The 19,473-nt window shown below is 41.2% G+C and overlaps 1 protein-coding gene across 2 annotated transcripts in view; it reads right to left on the bottom strand.

The window, feature by feature from the left end:
- The window catches only part of Ap3b1 (adaptor related protein complex 3 subunit beta 1), a 221,708-nt gene that overhangs the window by 103,890 nt on the left and 98,345 nt on the right, over positions 1-19,473 (bottom strand). For both annotated transcript variants that reach the window (XM_028871654.2, XM_028871655.1), the window contains exons 9-14: positions 18,103-18,200; positions 16,024-16,078; positions 15,860-15,931; positions 13,393-13,455; positions 11,036-11,168; positions 5,777-5,886 (exon numbers count right to left, since the gene is read on the bottom strand). In XM_028871654.2, coding sequence (XP_028727487.1) covers positions 5,777-5,886; positions 11,036-11,168; positions 13,393-13,455; positions 15,860-15,931; positions 16,024-16,078; positions 18,103-18,200 — 531 coding nt within the window. The remainder of the gene's footprint in view (positions 1-5,776; positions 5,887-11,035; positions 11,169-13,392; positions 13,456-15,859; positions 15,932-16,023; positions 16,079-18,102; positions 18,201-19,473) is intronic.

Genomic DNA, 19,473 nt, shown 5'->3' on the forward strand with positions numbered 1-19,473 from the left:
GTTAACTCAAACTCAACTAATAATCGCAAATGTGCACACACAGACACACACACAGACACACACAGACACATGCACGCACGCACGCGCACACACATACAGTCAAACATTGTATAATGTGCTTTTTATGAACCTCCGCTTTTCAATATTCTCAAAGACAAACTGGACTGTAAATGACTGCGCAATTCTTTACCCTAAATGCCCTGAGCAAGCGGTTAAGTGCACTTTTCAAGCCTTCTAAGAGAATGTAGTTACCACTACCATTTTAACCCATTAACTTGCCTGCAAAAAACAAATGACGATCTCCCTCCCCCGCCCCCAGCACCACAGTTATAAAGAGACATCTAGAAAGATTTTACAGATCGCTCTGTAAGCAGTTCAATTTAAAAGCTATTGTGTTTCAACAACAGCCCACTGCACTGGGCAACAGTCTAAAGTAAATCCCGCAAAATCATCAATTTTATTTATTTAAATTTGTCAAAGGCAGAATCAGTAGACATCAAAACAATGCATGCTAACAGCAAATCAGATCCCAATAGTCTGCATCTGGCCTCGCTATGCATTAAAATTTAGATGTGAATTACATGAAAGTGTCAGGGTCCAGTGAGGCAGTGCGATGTGCCACTTCAGAATGACTCAGCTGTCCTTCCAGAATAACACCCCAAGTGTTCTTTCATGACACCTGTCCTAGAAAACATTACACAAAACCCACCGGGGCAATCCTCAGCTGTGCGTTTTATTCTGGGGCAACTTTACTGCAAAAGCAGTACTCATCACAAATGAAGGACGCAGGCACAACCAGAACACACAGGATGATGACTACAGCCATTATCTCTTTAACCCGGATGAGCTCAGAAAGCAAAATAATGTACACACATCATCTTCATATCTCCAACTATGCTACCCGCTAAAACCAAAGGAATCAGCCTTAATATGACAAAAATCTATCAATGTTCCCTTTTTAGAATCTGCACGCCTAATATCTAAAGAGTCCCTCCCTACAATCTGTCACAGTGCTAATTTCTCAGTTAGATGTCCATACAGCGGCACACTGAGGCTCCTGCTCCACTGGAAATACAAGAACCCTGGGGCATTAACAGGGGGAAAGGCTGCCCACGTGTCACAGACCAGTGGTAGTGCTGGGACTGGAAGTACGAACGGAAATCTCCAATTCCCCTGGACCACTGGGCAGAGACAACGGAGGCGGGGACATGAAAAGCGCTGTCTCTAACCCGACATGCACCGCGTATCACAGAGGAGCACAACTTCGCTTCTGTGGCCCTCAGGGCTCCAAGGTGAGAATACTGCTCCCACGTCACACAGTGTCTTCCCGTCTCTTGCTGTTTCCACAAGAGCCAGACTTTTCAGGGAGGGGACAGGCTCCCTCTTGCCTGGTCTCCTGGTGATAAAAAAAAAAAAAAAAAAAAAAAAAAAAAAAAAAAAAAAAAAAAAAAAAAAAGGAGGTAGCCAGAGTGGAAGAGGTCTGGCTTTCAGGATGCTGCCCTAGCAGCTGTTTCGGGACCTCAGTGAACACGTTCAGTACTGTATCTGGTCATTCACGGGTCAGGCTGCCTTCTCCTGAAATGCTGACCAGACATCACCTCAGATTTCAAAGTACAGCATCAGGAGGAGGTCCCATTTGGGGCTCTTCTTCTTGGGCTCCCTTGTGTGGTCAGCAGCTCCCAGAAGCTGGGGCAGACTAACAGCTGCAGTTCTGTTCCACGTCCTCGTACCTGCTGTTCTTATGAGACTCTCTTGTGACTGGGTCAGATTCTGAGGCCTGAGTCTACCCCTTTCGGACTCAGGCTTCTCTGTGCTATACCCCTCACCACAGTCTGATGCTTCTCCCCGACCCTTTCCAGCGATCTTCGACACAACGGTCCTCTTCAGGCAGGTTAGTTTCCTCTGCTATAGCTCATCAACGGTAACACCTCATCATCAAGTTCAAGTCTGCACAGCAGATCTGCAGAAGCCCTCTTCGAAGTACTCTAATAACAGTTTAGGCTTCAGAGTCAGCTTCCTCTCTGCCTTAGCAGGAAGGGGGTTCTGTTTTATTAATGTTTTATAAGCCCAGGTCAAACATGTATTTATTGAACTGATTTTTTTTTTCAAATCAGAATACCTTTCAACCTTGATTCCCTTTAGGTTTTTGTGTTGCTTCATTTTGTTCCTTTATCATTTTTTCTTTTGTATTTATTTACTTGGCGGGTGGGGAGTGGGAGGCTGCCATGGTGAACATGTGAGGAGGTCAGAAGACAGTTTATAGATGTCAGTTCCCTCCTTCCACCCTGTGGGTCTTGGGGATTCAACTCAGGTCATCATGGCAGCGAGCACCATAAGTAACCCTGTTGAGCCGCTGCACTGCCCACATGCCCTTTCCAGACTTCCTAGGGACAGATCCATGTTCTTGAATCTTGATCTCTTTAAGATCTGTTTTATTTTATTATGATGATGATTGTGGTGGTGGTGGTGGTGGTGGTGGTGGTGGTGGTGGTGGTGGTGGTGGTGGTGGTGGTGTGTGGTGTGCTTATGCACACATGGAGGTCAAAAGAGGGTGTCAGGCCCCAGGAGCTTAAGTTACAGGAAGTTGTGAACCCCCCAACATGGGTACTGGGATCTGAACTCGGGTCCTCTGGAAAAGCAGCAAGTGCTCTTAACTGCTATTCCACCTCTCCATCTTCCTTTGCTGATTTTATAGAAAAACTACATTTATTCGATAAATTCCTTCTTTGATCTTAAAGTACAGTTTTAATAGTGGGATCAGCTCAGGAGTAGAATGCTTGCCCAGAATTTATTCAAGCCTCAGCACTACAATACGCACGCATACACACAAACACACACACACACACACACACACACACACACACACACACACACAAAGTGCATTGTTAGATAATTTCATTTTGGGCACATAGGCTATGCTCAAACACACACACACACACACACACACACACACACACACACACACACACACACCATATTCTGAGTAGATTTTCCTTCTCATGTTTATATTATTGCCATGTTTTGCACAAACAGGGTTAGGTTTGTTAGCTCCTTTGTCAATTAGCTCTTTTTCACTTTATAATGTTCCTTTTCATGTAAATACTTCTAACAGCAAATGTCACTTTCTGTTCACATTTGCTAAATATCTCTTTCCTTGCCCTATTTTTTACTTGATTAGTGTCTTTTGATTGCAAATGGTTAACTTCTGACAAGAAAAGAAAAAAAAAAAATCCAAAGTCAGCTTCACCATCTAGACCTGAAGGAAGCCTCTGCTTGGCTAATACGCCAACACTCCTGCCCCACAGAACGCTGGTGCAATCATGTCACAACGGTCCAAGGACACTGTTGAGTCCCAAAAGTTTCCTTCCAAGGAAGTCTAAGGCTTGCCTGGGTGTGCCTCAGATACTCTGTGGATAAGCAGGTACATCCTGAGGCTCCCCGTTGCCTCTTTTCTTCTCACAGGATTAAACAAGCTCTCCAGCAAAAGTTTAGCTGCATTCTGCCCAAGGAGTATGAGGACAAAGAATCGCACATCCCTGTTTCCCTCTCTTACCTGCACACTTCTCCGCTAGTAGCTGTGAGGATAGAAATTCTCCCCGCCCACCCACTGTTTTCACCAAAGATGCTCCACTTTCACCTTGGCCCTTTTTAACAAAATGATCACTTTAACAAAATGATCACTCCTTCAGTATTCTTCTTTGAGACCTTCAAACCCATCCATCTGACCTCTCATCCGCAGCAATATGGGTTTCTAAGATTAGTCAAGACTTTGCCCTTTCTTTTCAGGAGCTCAGTTTCAATGACACTCACAGACTTGTTTACACTTAATTATGTACCTTCAAACTGCCCCCATCTGGAGTTCTCTGTGCACATTCATTAGCTGTTACAGCCATGGTTCTTTTTTTGGAAAGGGAGAGGGGTTGGTTCTTTCAAGACAGGGTTTCTCTGTGTAACAGCTCTGACTGTCCTGGAACTCACTTTATAAACCAGGCTGGCCTTGAACTCACAGATTCTGCTTGCCTATCTTCCAAGTGCTGAAATTAAAGGCATGCACCACCACAGCCTGGCACAGCCATGGTTCTTACTAGGACCTATCTCATGTCCTAGTCAATGTAGGTATCTTCTAAGGTGGACACCCAAATTAACCCTGGCTGGTCTGAAACTCACTGTGTAGACCAGGCTGGCCTTGAGCTCCCAGAGACACACCCGCCCGCCTCCTGAGTGTTAGGATTAAAGGTGAATGTCACTACACCAAGCATTTTTCTTGGCAATGGATATCTGAGGAGCAGAGGCCAGTCACAGTACAAACTAGCCAGAGCATGAGCATGTCTTACACTTCCTAATTCTGCTTCTAGTCATCACTTTTCGTTCATCATCTCAGAAGGCACCCACATGATGACATCTCCTTGCTCACTAGGTTGCAGCATATCTCAAGAATTCTCCCATGAATCTGTATCTCAATGGTCAGCAGACAGTGAAATTCTAGTCCTATCTCATTCCTTCCAGATTCGTTAGCTGTCCATTCATGCATTCACTCCAGGACAGATGGGAGACTGCCACATATCCACTAATCTCCTGTCATTGTCTTGAACTTTGGTCGGTAGAAGCTCCTCATCTGGGCTCTTGGATAGTTGTTGGTTTTCTTTTGCGTTCTTTAAATGTGGCTCTATCACTCTATAAATACAGTTCCACATATTTCCTTTGTCTCAACATGATGGTCCAAGTTCACACTGGTTTTCATTTCCTCATCCTGCCTCTGAAACCGGCCATTTCCCTAAGAAGAGCAGCTCTGAAGAAAGAATGGTATTTAAGGAGTAATACTGAGGCAGCCTGGAGCTCAGCTCACAGAAGCACTCGGCGCCCGGCCTGAGGACTCCGCTCAGTGCCCAGAACCCACGTTCTGGAAAGAGAAAACTGACTCCCAAACACTGTCCTCCGACCTCCATACAGAAGCTGGGCACACATGCCCACACAGAAAATAATCCATGTAAAAAAAGATTTCCACTTTAAAAAGCATAAACTTAAGAACATGCTAAGTGAAAGAAGCCCCAAACAAGGTCACATACTAAATGAATCTGCTTATATAAAACATCAGAGACAACAAGCCCAGAGAAACAAACATAAGTTAGAGGTGGTGAGGGGGGAGACGGGGCTGGGGCTTTAAGTATGGGATCATTATTTAAGGGCAATGAAAATGTTTGCACAACTTCATGAGTATGTCAAATCCTACTGAACAATACACTTTAAAATGTAAACTTTATGGAATTAAAGAACATCTCAACAATAACAGAAGATCCCTGCACACAATGTGCTTACTCATCAGGGATATTATTATTTCTAGGGTCTCTCAAAAGACAGCACTTGGAAATACATGTTATACCCATCACAGAGTCACACGTGACACAAAAATCCAGGCAAGACATAGTCTTATTTACTATCTCCTGTTTGCACTCGAGTCCCACAAAGACGTCTCATTCCACCAGCACTGCCAGGCCCCCTCTCCTCCTCCTCCTCCTGCAGGTCTATAATCCTCTCTAAAACACAACCAGGTTTTTTTTTTTTTTTTGGTGGTGGTGGTGGTGTTCCAGACAGGATTTCTCTATATAGCCTTGGCTGTTCTGGAACTCACTCTGTAGACCAGACTGGCCTCTTGAGAACCAAATCCTAAAGACAAAATTTAAACCCAGACATCACAGCTATAGTAACCATTACACTCTGGGATAACCACTTAAGAAAAGAAGACTGAGTAACGTCAGCAGGACTCAGGGATACTCACAGTGATACTGTCCAAGAGTTTGGCCATATGTTTAATAATTTCACCATGCTGTGCAGGCTGCATTTGCAACAATTTCTTTATAACAACCACACTTTCAGCAACAACTATTTCTAAAAGACACAAAGATTGTCATATTAAATATGTATAATCAATTCAATTGCAATCTGCCTGGTAAAATGCAAATTCCAATCAACAAAAGATTCTCAATGCTTTAAATACATGAAAACAGTAATCTCAAACGTGCTCTTCAGTGTTTGCCGAAATGCCTTTTGCAGAATTCACTTCAATCTCTGGCCTCTGCAACCACAGTTACATTATGCTCCACAGACGACAGTACTTTTGGCTTTTAGCCAGAGCCTCTACATAATCAAACACCTACCATCTAAGCATTGTGTCCTATTCTATACTAAATAGGGGACGGGGGACGGGGGCGGGCAACCACCCCAAACCCTGCCAAAGTGATACATCCAGAAACAGTAAGGATTAGGAGTAGCAGGGATGAAATCACCATAGAAACAGCATTCACTTCAGTGTCAAAATGAGTGTGACCATGAGCTGATTGCCTCCACGTGTGCTGAGATGGAATTAGATGGTGAAGTCTTTGTGGGACTTAAGTGCAAATAGATTATTAAATAAGTATATGTGTATGCCTGAATTTATGTATCATGTGTGAATCTGTGATGTGTATAACATGTATTTCCCAGTGCTTTCTCTTGAGAGACCCTAGAAATAATAATGTCCCTTCTCAGTAAGCACATGTAAATCCATGCCACCTACCTACCCAACTTAGTGCCCTCAGAGGCTGCACTGTCTGGAGACTGCTTTGTGGCTGGTGTCGCGTACTCTTTAGCCAACAGGTGTCAGACTGTATCTTATCCTTTGTCCCAATCCTGCCCATACCTTGCACTTCCTTCAGCAAATCCCCTTTAACCATCCCTTTCAAGCATTCCACCTGCTTCTTGCAAGGACTTTACTAATACAATTGCTACTGTGAGTGACTAAGAAGCAAACTACAAGCTGGGGTTTGGATGAGTTTTCACAAAGTGGCTAGCCAGTAGTCTGGTCACCTTTGGGGTGGCTCCAGCAGAGACACACAATATCACAGTATCCAAGCATCTGACCTTCTGGAGCAAATCTGACATGAGCTACTACCTTGTGTGTATGTGTGTGTTCATGTAAGACCGTGCTTGTTTGTAGCTGTGCTGTACATGCATGCATGCATGCATGCATGCATGCATTTGTGCACACTTGCAGAGGCCAGAGGCCAAGACTGGCTGCCTTTCTTGGTCACTCTCCACCCTTTTTGACAGGGTCTCTCACTGAACCTGGAACTCACTGACTCAACCACACTGTCTGGCCAGCAAGCCTCAGGGACCCTTCGGTCTTCGCCTCCCCACATTGGAGGACAGACATATGCCGCCTTGCCTTGCTTTTATATGGGTGCTGAGATCTGAACTCAGGTCCTCCTCCTTGTATGGCAAGTACTTACAGAACTATTATTAATACCACAAATGCCAAAAAATCAGTACATGCTGTCTTTATGCAGAATTTTTACTTTAAAAAAATTAAGAGTTTCATAGACATTAGAAAATCCCCTGGCATATACTTCAAAGGTTTAATACTACACAAAATACCACAATCTGTATTGTTAGATTTTTTCATTGAAAAATATTAACTCTTAAGAATATAAATGAGCCGGGCGGTGGTGGCGCACACCTTTAATCCCAGCACTCGGGAGGCAGAGGCAGGCGGATCTCTGTGAGTTTGAGGCCAGCCTGGTCTACCAAGTGAGTTCCAGGAAAGGCGCAAAGCTACACAGAGAAACCCTGTCTCGAAAAACCAAAAAAAAAAAAAAAAAAAAAAGAATATAAATGAAATTTATTACACATTTCATGAGTAAATATACACACTTCAAACTATATCTTTTTCTAAATTAATAAACATTAGGGAACTAATATTTAATATTAAGGCTTCAGTTTACAAAAATACTACATTTCATTTTTGTCCTGTAATGTATCACTTTGAAAATGTATAAGGAAGCAGATTAGAATTCTATGACTTTGTCCATAATTCAAGCTAAGCACCTAACATACCCTTTGAACTCTTAGAATATTCTAAAACTACAAGCAAATGTTATAAATAAGACCACTGCTATGCTAAGAAGAAACAAAAATAAATCAAGGTGATTATATATGAATTATATAAATAATGTCAGATCACTTCAGAGTCTCCAAGGAAAAATATATTTGGGTAAATAATTAATATGCAAAGAAAATATACTAAATATGGTCTTAAAGAATCCAGTATTTAAAAAATATGTATTGCAAAACTTGCTAAAATGGGAAAAGATATTGCATAACAGAAATGTGTATGTACCCATGCTGAGACAGAATTGACTATACTGAAATGTATACTCAGCACCATTTATCTTCTGGAGCTAAATTACCTTCCAATTACTACTGCCAAAGATTACTACAAACACGGCTTAAAGCAACACATTTTTAGCCTACTAGTTCCAATGAGAGGGCAAGCATGGGTCTTAGGAGTCCAAAAAGCAAGGTGACAACAACAGGGCCTCTGCAGGGCCTGAGGAAAACCCACTTCTTGTATTTCTCATTTCAAGGAGTTGACCCGCCCCCCTTGGTCCATCACATCTTTGATTTCTGCTTCCATAATCACCTGATTTTTTCCATAAGGGCTCCAGATTACACTACCATTCAGAGAATCCGTCTCTAGAACCTCAAAGTGCCTTTGTCCACATCGAGTAAGAGTGTGTGTGGTTTTCTAGTGCCTGACAACCCTGGGATTCACTGTCCAGACACCACGGGTGTCTGCTTCTCATTCCCTCAGCTATATAAAACCAACTATGTTCAAAGACTTCAGCACTGTGTGGTACTCCACGAGAAAGACAGAATATTAAGACTTCAATTTGAAAAAATACTACATTTCATTTTTGTCCTGTAATGTATTGTTTTAAAGATGAAAAAGGAAGCCAAGTAGAATTCTATCCATAATTTAAGTTTAGCTCCTACAGTACCCTTTGAACTCTCAGAATACTCTACGACTACAAGCAAAAAGACTATTTGTGTTCTGGGTCTCTTCTAGTCTCCCTCCTGTTGTCAACAAAACGCAACCACACTATACTGAGTACAGTCTACTGTCACCCTCATGTTACAATCACAGAACCTGGAGTACAGGTAGGCTGGTGAGCATGAGAACATTAACACCCAAGCAGGCAGTCTACTTCTACACACATACAAATAGCCGGCAATAAAGTAAGAGGAGTAGATGGCGAAACTATAACGTATTCATTTTATGTTACTGTCTCCTTCCATCAGACCGTGAGGGCCATAAAGGCAGAGACTTTTATAAGCTAAATGAATATCTTATTAATCTACTCAACATTTATTAAATATCTCTACAGATTCAAATTCTCACTAAATGCTTACTGAATTATAAAAAACTAAACAAAATTGAAAAATAACCTTCCATCTAATTCTTTTAGTTTATAGTAGGTGCCAACAAGGTTACTCAGACAAACAAATCCTGTTAATATGTTACCTAAAATAAACTACGACTGGCAATTAAATTATCCTAAGTCAATTGAAATGTGAATTTCTCATACTAAAGAGCCTTAAGAAATCAGTTTTTCAAATTAATCTTTCACACCAATAATGGGCTATTTTATGGCAAGCTTCAAGTCTGCTTCAAAAAATTCTTTGAAATAAAAGAAAATAAACTTTTAAAAAATAACCAGTATGTTACAGAAATAATTACTTTAAAATTAATATAAACATGTCTCATTAGAAAAAAAGATGAAAAAAAGATGGGCAGACACTTGTGCGATGCTTTGTATTTGAAAAGACTGTTGTGTTCTTACTAATTTCTGGTAGCTTTTTAAATAAAGGATATCATAAAGCAACTACCCCTAGCAAGCCTTATGTAAGCCACAGACAGCCATTATCAAAGACACAGGAATGGAAAGTGTTTCTACAGCCACGCCTGAAACTGTGACTTAGAAACAGAGCTAAATGTTACTGTTTGAAGTGAATCGGACACCATGGACAACATTTATCATGCTATTCTTTCTTGTTTACCTGCACAGGTAAACAATTTAGAAATTTCTTTCCTTGTTAATTTGGTGGAATTTATTTGAGTTTTAATATTTACATAGGAAAATGTTCTAGCAAGTAAAAGTTTGTAGATGAAACTATGTGATTGTGTGTGTGTGTGTGTGTGCACGCGCGCGTGCGCACATACACACAAATCAGAGTTATTCAGGAATAAATTCTGCTTTACTGTTTGCCTGGTTTTGGTTTTTCACGGGCTCCCCATTAGTACTTATCACAACATAATAGCATTTTCTAGGACTATCTACATATGGGGGTCTATGGATAAATTAATCATTGTAGTAAAAAGTTATTCTTGAAATAAAATGTAAATATAATCAATTCTTGTTATGTTTGACTTCATGGGTGCTTTCTCACACATATCTGTATCGAGATATAATGTAATTATATATAAAAATCAATAAATAATTTCAAAGATTTTACACAGCTTATACATTCCCTTAGAAAACACTCATTTTAATCCTCTGTACAATTCTAATAGAAATCTTGTAAATAAAAGTGCAAAGTTAACTTGTTTTCTCTAACTGGTTCATCTAATTCACAAACTGTAACCACAGAGAGAACCGGCACTTTGGCCAGAACAGTGCAACATTTAGGTGATGAACTGGAACATCCCTTTTCTGAGGACACTTAACTAATATTTGGGGACACATGAAGCTGTGCCACATGACGGCTGTCAAGTGGAATCTGTCTTCAGGGGAAGCGCTGGGGGACTTTCTGGAGGACTGAGAGGCTGAGGGTTCACTGCTCCCATGTTTGGTCCAGCCACTGCTCGAGGTTATAGTCATTTGCCTGCTTCTAGCACCCTCTGCAGGTGAACCAATACTATGCATGGCTTCCATGCCAGTAAGAAAGTCACAGAGAACTTGCAGAAAGGGTATGAGGCAGTGGTTAGAGAATGAGCAAGATAAATTGTCATATGGGGACAAAACAAATATGGTTAATTCTCTAATCTATTTTTTGAAATGAATTTACATGCAAATCAAGAATAAAATTGCTACTTATTGTGAGTATACTGACATATAGAAAAAACGCACAAAAGATAATACACAAAAGTCTGCTGCTGCAGGCTGTGCAGAGAACATCCGATTATAAATGATGGGAAAATCAAATGAAACTGTGAACTCACCATCCCTGTTGGACAGCAAACAGACCAGGCCATTGAGGCACGTGTCGCAGACTTCGGTGATGCTGGTTGCACATCTGCCTATCGTCTGAATAGTGGCTGCTGCAAACTGTTTGTCCTGGCTTTTCACGTAGGTCTAGAACAGTTTGATTAGTTTCAGTACAGGGATTATCAAGTGAATACAAGCTAATTTTGACAGCTTAGTCAAGATGAAAGAATTCAGAATACACAGTCCTTTCTTAAGGCCAACAGCAGCCAAGTGATTGCTCACTTCATTTTTCCTGTTACGTAACGTGCTTCTTCTCTAGCAAAGGTACATTTCAAGCCCGGGTCGATCACCTGCGGCCAGTGACTGGAGGCTCCAGAACGGAGAATGGGGAGCGTCACCCAAAGACAGCAATTAGCTTAAGAGCCGGGTTGAAAAGATGCTGAGAACATGCTCTGTGGAGGTTTCGGTTCATTTAACCAGCAGTACCTGTGAGCTCATGGGGAGAAGGGCTCACCTTTTCAGACACTAGAAGTTCAGAGAAAAGGAAAGAGGACCAGTGTGCTGACAGCCGACAACCAGCCGCTGGGATGGTTTGAGAGCGCCAGCAAAGGTCCAGCAGCTATAGTGATGGGTGCTTCACTACGGCTACAGTTCTAGTTCACAAAATCAATCAACATCAGAGTTTCAAACGGAATGGTGCAGAGACGTAGTGATGTAAATGGCTAAACAGCTCTGACTAACACAAGGAAGTACAAGGCCTTGGTTAACCTCCTGACAACCGTACGGACTTTGTGACTTTGGTTACAACTTTCCTAAGTTTAAAAGCCAAGCTTTTATTTTTAAAAAAGATTCCTAGCCCCAAATTCTAAGTATGTGGTACAGAATTGACTCTACGGGTATCTAAGAAGAATATGCATTAAAACAGTTATCTAATGAGAAATCAAAGGGGAAAAAAACAAAAGATATGGAAACAATATAGGAATTTAGTGCAAAGTCTCCAGGAGATGACGAAAGTTAAGAAACAAGGGGAGCTTTCTAGTTCCATGAAAGAAAAAGCAAAGTAGACTTAAAAGTGCTCCCACACAGACAGTCTCACTGCTATCATTACAAAGAATGCAGTAGAGTTGCTGAGGAAACTCCCCATTTCACTCAGTTACTGTGAGCGAATTCTAAGTATACCGACAATACAGACGCGGACAAAAGGAGGGACTTAAAGACCACTCCAGAGAACACAAAGGTGTCCCCCTGCTGTCCTGGGGGCTGGCAAGTGCAGAGAGATGATGGGATTACCTAGCAAGGGAAAGGGGCATGGGAACCACCAACGGCTAGAATGAAATAAGTGTGTATGAGCGATGCAAATTAACACCAACAACACTCTCTAGCCTAAGGCACTCAGAAAGAGCTGGAGAAAGCCAATTTTTCTGGCACGCTAATATGAGGAGGGCTCTACAGCATACCAACGTTATCACTAATTTTTCTAGAAAAAAAGTAACACACAAGTTCAGTGACCCAGGTAACAAAATAATTGTGGGCATGCAGTGACGTTCTAGCACTCTCGACCCGAGTATAAAAGTAATAATATAGTTTTTTTAAAAAGGTGTCCATACACAGGTAAAAAGACATTTAGTGTGGGCTTCGGGAACAATCACGGCCACAGAATTCATTCAATCTGTAACCGCTGAAAGCTGGTGAGAACTCCAGGGTTGCTGTGCAGGATGTGACTCTGAACACCGACACAGGCTGATTACTGTTGTGCTCCTCAGTGAAGGCTCCAAGGTTGATTCTCCATCATAAAGCGCATAAAGCCAATGAAATAAACTCATCAAATCGACTCTCTCCTTCTACAATGTGGGTCCCGGAGACTGAACTCGGGCTGTCAGGCTTGGTGGCCAGCACCTTTACCAGAAGACAGCACACTGGAGTCCCCATTCCCCACACAAATGTTTCTAAGCACTCCAATAAGCCAATAGCATGGCTTAAGTTAAAGGGCAAACTAAAACAGAGGCAGTCAACTAACCAGGGAACCAGGGAACCAATGACGCGTTCTCACGGGCACACAACGTGCTTTCGGAGCACAGGAAGGACAGATGATGGTTGCAGTGAGGACAGAAGCCTTACGAAAACAGACTTTGAGCCCAATGATGAGTCAGTCTTTCCAGTGCAAAGGAAACAGAGAAGGAAATACATGACCATTTACTTTATGTGCATTTGTGGTTAATGTTTATTCTCAAAAGCAGAAAAATTCCCAGTCGCTGATCTTTTCCTAAATCTGTTCTATTGATGCAGCTGCATATTTCTAGACTGAGTAGGAAGCATATTTAACTTAAAATTGAACGTATTACAGAAACTATAATTAGCATTGTATACAAACCTGAAATTCTCGAAGAAGAGTTGATATATTGGCTTCATTTGCCAAGTTTGTCAAAATTTCAAGCTACAATAGAGAAAAAGAGAAAGTAAACATTTTAAAACACAAATAAAAAGGTGAATTTAATAGAGGCTAAACCTCCAACTGAAAGTTGATTTTTTTTTTTTTTTAAATCACTGTCATGTGAGGCTTTGTATCCTTGAGGTAGTCTTAGTCTGTTTCCTCAAGTCTACAGAGACTAGATAATTACATAGTTCTTAGAAAATAATTAGGAAAAGAATCCCACATCTTCACTAATTGTCTTAATTTTACAATTTATATCTAATTAACCTAAACAATTTGTTAGCTCAACTTTTATTTTTTATTAATAAAGTTAGAAAACAACTTGCCCTTCATGTAATACTTCTGTTTTCCAGATACCAATTAACTTTCTTGATTGGCTATCTCAAATCCTCCCTTCCCAGACATTTAAGACAATTTCAGTATCTATTCCTGAATTTATAAATGTAAGACGTGTGAAATTAAAAGTCTACCTCCATTGAGGTTGCTAGAAATATGCTCATCCCAGAAAAAAGATTTAATTATTCTAAAGGTGGGCACAAACATATGAGACCAACAGAAAACACAACTCAAGGTATCTACCAGTACATTCATATCAAGTACTACATTAAAAATAAATGATATAAACACTCTTAAGTAAAAGGCACAGACTGTAAAAGAAGTTCTTTATACATTCTGTGTAAAATTATTTTATCACTTATTTTGCTATATCTATTGGGAATCTGTTCTCTAAAAACATAGCTTGACTAGTCATTTTATTTTGATAAAAATAATGAGACAACAATTTTTTAGTGCAAGGGAGAGTCAAAGTCTCAGGCAGGCTTCAAACTTACTGTGTAACTAATGACCAAGTATCACTGTCTCTCCCTCTGAAGTCTGGCATTACAAGCCAGCACTAACACATGGGGTAGTTATTTTAAAACACTTTTAAAATTTAAAAACATTATTTTGTCAGTACTGGGAACTAACCTAGGTCTTTGAGCATGCTAACCAAACACCCTATCACTGAAACAAACGACACCAGTCTTTGTTCAGACAACTTTTAAAAAGTAGCCTCAAACCCACTTTTTAAATCTATATGTATATCACACAGGAGTGTTTTTCACTAAAATACATAGCACAGCGCTGCCAAACTGCTGCAAACCCCAAATCCTGCTGCCTAAAAATAAAGACAGGTTTGGTGGAATGAGACAAATCAGAACAATCAGGAAATCAACATCAAGGTTTTGTTTCCACACAACTATTTTATATGTTTATGGTTCACTATCTACCTCAATAGTAAGTAAACACAAAGATCCAAGTCAATATCAAATAAAGCATTGTTCCTCCCTTTGCTGTAAAAATACCCAATCCTTCCGCTCACAGTTATGACTTGTAATGTTTCATAACTATAAAGCAGGACTCTGTTGTTGATGTTAAAAATATCATACTGTTTGTGTTTCCCCAATTTTCTTGTGAGTAAACCCAATTTCCAAGAGAATAGCACTCTCTCAGTATTTAAAGAATGTCTATTCTTTCTCCATTAGTTTTTAATGTCTCTGATACAGCACACAGTATGCAGAAATGTTCCCATGCCTGAGCGTGTTTCTAGGCACTTCTTGCTCTAAGGCCACGCTGTCTCGCCACCACATTCTGTAGCCCTCACCACTCTACACTTTCATGTCGCTGTGGTGGCAAAACTACTTAGGCTACCCACGCCTCTACAACACCCACACACCCTACCAACCACAAAAAAAAAACGTTCACAAAAAAGTGACTTTAAATCCTTCCAAATATCATTTTCCACAAATCTCCCACAGAATCAGCCCCATCTTTTTATTTAGTATAGGACTTAAATCTCCATTGTCTGTTTAAAGCACAAAGTACTAAATTTATTTATTTATATACCTGTCTCTTTCAGCATGTTAAGTTATCTGAGATATGGGCAACTAACACATCTAAAAGTAACAAAATAACCAGCACATAACAATACAGGCAAAGTATGAAGGATAATTTTCAAATACATTAAAAAAAAAAAAGAAGACTATAATTTACAGAGTTGGGGAAATAGCTCAGTTGGCAAAATGCAAACACAAGGACTTGAATTGATCCCTATCCACATACAAAGTGTTGGACATGTGGCATGCACTTCTTAGAGCTGGGAACAGAGGCAGGATTCCTGGCATTCACTTGACAGCCTTCCTTGTCTAGTTGGGATTTCCAGGCCACTGAGAGAATTTGTCTCCAAAAAAAAAAACTGGCACCTGGGGAACACCACCCAAGATTGTTCTCTGGCTTCTGCACGCACGCACGCACGCACACCTGAACACACAGGCACACACAAAAGACCATATTTTACAGATGCCAGAAGCTACTGCAATATCTCTCCAAAGTACACAGCTGCTAGAGAACCTGTATGAAACATACGAACCTTCAGAGTCTTGATCATGGTTGGATCAGTGGACCTGACATAGAAACTCTTCAGGTAAGGTTCAAACATACCCTAGGTCAACAAAAAAAAAAAATATGTAAGTACATTTGCCATAGCAGTATGCTTGTTCGCGTCTTTGAATTAAATGCTCACAATATACATACCTTTCTCTGAATTGACATGGTTGCAATATTCTGTAAGACAATATACTGCACCTCCCTAGAAGTTAAAAGAAATCTCAGTAGGTACATCCAATGAAACATCTTTGAAAAAATAATACATTGAAGATAATCTATAAGAAAACTCAGTGTGAACAAAATTCTTAAATACAATATTCTAAGTTTTTAATAAATATAAGGCATTCATATCTTCTTTCCAATGCATTTTTCCTCTGGAATACTAAGAAGTTATGTGTGGTAGGTACATCATGAGATAGAGTTAGAACTAATTTTTGTGATGCTGCACCTCTAAACTCAAGGCCAATACTGCTGCCTTGTACACATGAAGGAAAGGTGATCACAGTGCTAACTCAAATCCTTACCAGAGGCTCTACAGTGTCACTCAATCCTACGTCAAAACGAAGGCCCATTATGCTATCCCTAAGTCCTAATATCTACCAAAGGCACAGAATCTGATATTAAATTCACATTAATCTGGTAAGGACCTTATATGAAAGAACCATTCCAGATCGTACTAGTACCCTTTGAACTATCCACTGAAAAGAATCATTACTGAGCTGGTAACAAAAAATGGGTAGAGATCAAGTGAAGGAGAGCAGCACTGAATGAAACCGCTTCTGGTTTGTTTCTCAGACAGCAGTCGATGAGCAAGGGCTGGGACTGTGGACCCTAGGAGTGAGGGACAGATCAGCACACACCTTCCCATCCCAGTTCATGCAGGTGTGCTCTAAAGGAAAGAAAACAATTCAAACGAACAGCTACCACCGTGAAAGGTCTAGGGCACACTGACCAACAGAACACTGGATGATGTTTTTAAACATAAAAAGCCTAATGCTAACTTTAAAACTCTAATGAAAGAACTCATCCTGACAACTCTTTTTAAGTTTTGTTGTCTGTCTGTTTGAGACTGCTGATCTGAACTACTGAATGATACGAGGGGATGTTTTAAAAGGTGGCATGTTCTAGCTACCATACAGGAAACGAAAGAGCACGGGGCGTATTAAAGGAGTCATTATTCTCTAGTAGCTGCTCTTGGGGGCTAAGGAGAGGATTTACAGACAGCAGGGCTTGCTGTGCAAGCATGGAGACCGTTCACACCCAGCCCCTCTGCTGAGAGGGACGCTGGGAGCCCGTAACTCCAAGGCCGTGAGGGGAAGGCAGCGGGCTACCCAGAGCTTGCAGCCCCAGCCTACCAGTGAGTAAGAGACCTGTGTCAGGGGAATCTGGCGTAAAGTCAGAGCAGAATACCAGACATCCTCCTCTGGTCTCCATATGCCCCAGGAACACATGGGCACCTAAATCACGCACACTTACAGCCCTCTAACACACATGCATACACCATCGTGCGCGCGCGCACGCACGCGCACGCACACACACACACACACACACACACACACAAAATCAAAACAACAAAAATACATAGTTCTTTTTAAAACTGAAGAAACTGGCGATTGAACATTCCAATTTTATGTGAAGCAGGGCTCTGCCACAGGCAACATGACATGGTCTCTGTATTATTCTAAGAAAATGATTCTTAACCTATGGGCCAAACAACCCTTTCAGAGGGGTCACCTAAGACCACTGGAAAACATAGATATTTACACTGTGATTCATAAGAGTAGCAAAATTACTGTTATGAAGCAGTAACAAAGGTAATTTTATGGCTGGGGGTGACCACTTGAGGAGGAACTGTATTAAAAGATTGAGCGTTAGGAAGGTTGGGAACCACTGCTCTAAGGTCAGATTTAACACACTGATCAAAGCTAGCTGAGAACACTTCAGTAGAGGTTTCAGTGATTTCAGAATAACTAAAACTTCAAAACAGCAAGACTGCCATCCCCAACAAAGGAAAAGCACGCTCTATGTCACAACATAATGTAATCTCTCTGGACTTGAAGCTAAAAACTTCCATTTTTTTTTTTCATTAAGATGATATCATTTTATAATAACCCATTAAGTATGAGACCTATTTATGAAGTAGTCGATTACATATCGCAGGCTCAGAAGATGGACTGCTTCTGAGAGAATACAAAAGAAAAGAGCACGTGGAAAACCACGACCTACCTATTGCTACGCAGTAAGCGCACCAGGGATTTAGAAATAACGCCAGCCTCTGACTTGGGTGAAATGTGCCAGTACAGCTGAGCAACAGCCATAACCACCTGCAGGAAGAGATGCAAGAGCACAGTGAGCATCTAAGTGACAGAATGCATCCTCACACCGCGCTTGTTTCTGCTAAACACCGTCAGAATGCCTATGAAGGGAAACCCAATGTCCGGGCCTTTGTAGGGGTGGAAGTCGCTTTCCCCAAATACTTCCTATCTTCAAAAAGTGCCTGTATTTGAGAGCAGAATGTCATTAAGGATGTGAGAGGTGTCAGACATGACCATTTTGAGTAGAAGGGGCCCCCAATTTGGTACGTATCCTTACAAGAACCAGAAAAAAGGCAATGTCAAGATAGAAGCAGAGGAGCGAGCGACTCATCTGTAAGCCAAGAAATACAAAGATCCCCCGCAACCACCTTCAGAAGAGGAAAGAGACGGCGTCTCCCCCAGATCCTCCAGAGAGAGGGGTTCAGCCTATTTACACCTGACTTCAGGCTCCGGGCTGTCTGGAATGTAATAAACCCTGGTCCTTTCCTTCCACCTAGATTGTGGCTATCTGTACAGCAGAGACAGGAAACTAACACATCCTGGGAAAAGCAAATGACATAAATGAACCAACTGCCCATGGTGACAATAGCACTGGAAGAAACCAAAAACAATAAGCCCTGCATGCTGTCCACCTGAGTGCTGCTACTCAGTCTAAAGAGAGGCAAGCCCGACTTCGAAACCATGCCAGACCCTGCGGGGTGGGGGCATAGCAGCGACAAGTTGTCTGAAATAGAGGGAAGTGATTCAAAACGTAGTAACAACAAGGTGTTTGCAGCACTCTGACTTTTTAAGAGCGCAACTTTAAAGCTAGTCCCACAGCAGTCCAGAGCCATGGTAAGGGGAACAGACTGTTCTCGAAACAAATCGGTACCGTGTTTCTCTCGCATGCCTCTACATTCAGATTGAAGAAGAGACTCCTCACCACTGAAGTACTTGATCAGCATGTGGACTGCTGAGACATTGAGGAATGGTTCAGAAGACAAATAAACACTAAGTTAGTTCTGCTCTGTCCCCCAGGTTCAGAAACATACAGGGCAAGAGTTTCAGGCATGTCTAGACGGCACTCCACACACTAAGGTGCTTGAGCTAAAGACATGCTTTATAAACAAAAATCATCTTAAAAAAAAAGTTATGGGGTCCTGAATATACTGTTCTTTGTAATATTAAAAAAATAATAGGTTGGCTTTATGGCTTTCAGATAGAACCTGGGAATTCTAGAACAATAATATTTCATTTCCTCACTTGCACTGATAAAGTACAAGACACCCAAACCCATATACAA

Source organism: Peromyscus leucopus, chromosome 11 (assembly GCF_004664715.2).
Source record: "Peromyscus leucopus breed LL Stock chromosome 11, UCI_PerLeu_2.1, whole genome shotgun sequence".
NCBI lineage: Eukaryota > Metazoa > Chordata > Mammalia > Rodentia > Cricetidae > Peromyscus > Peromyscus leucopus.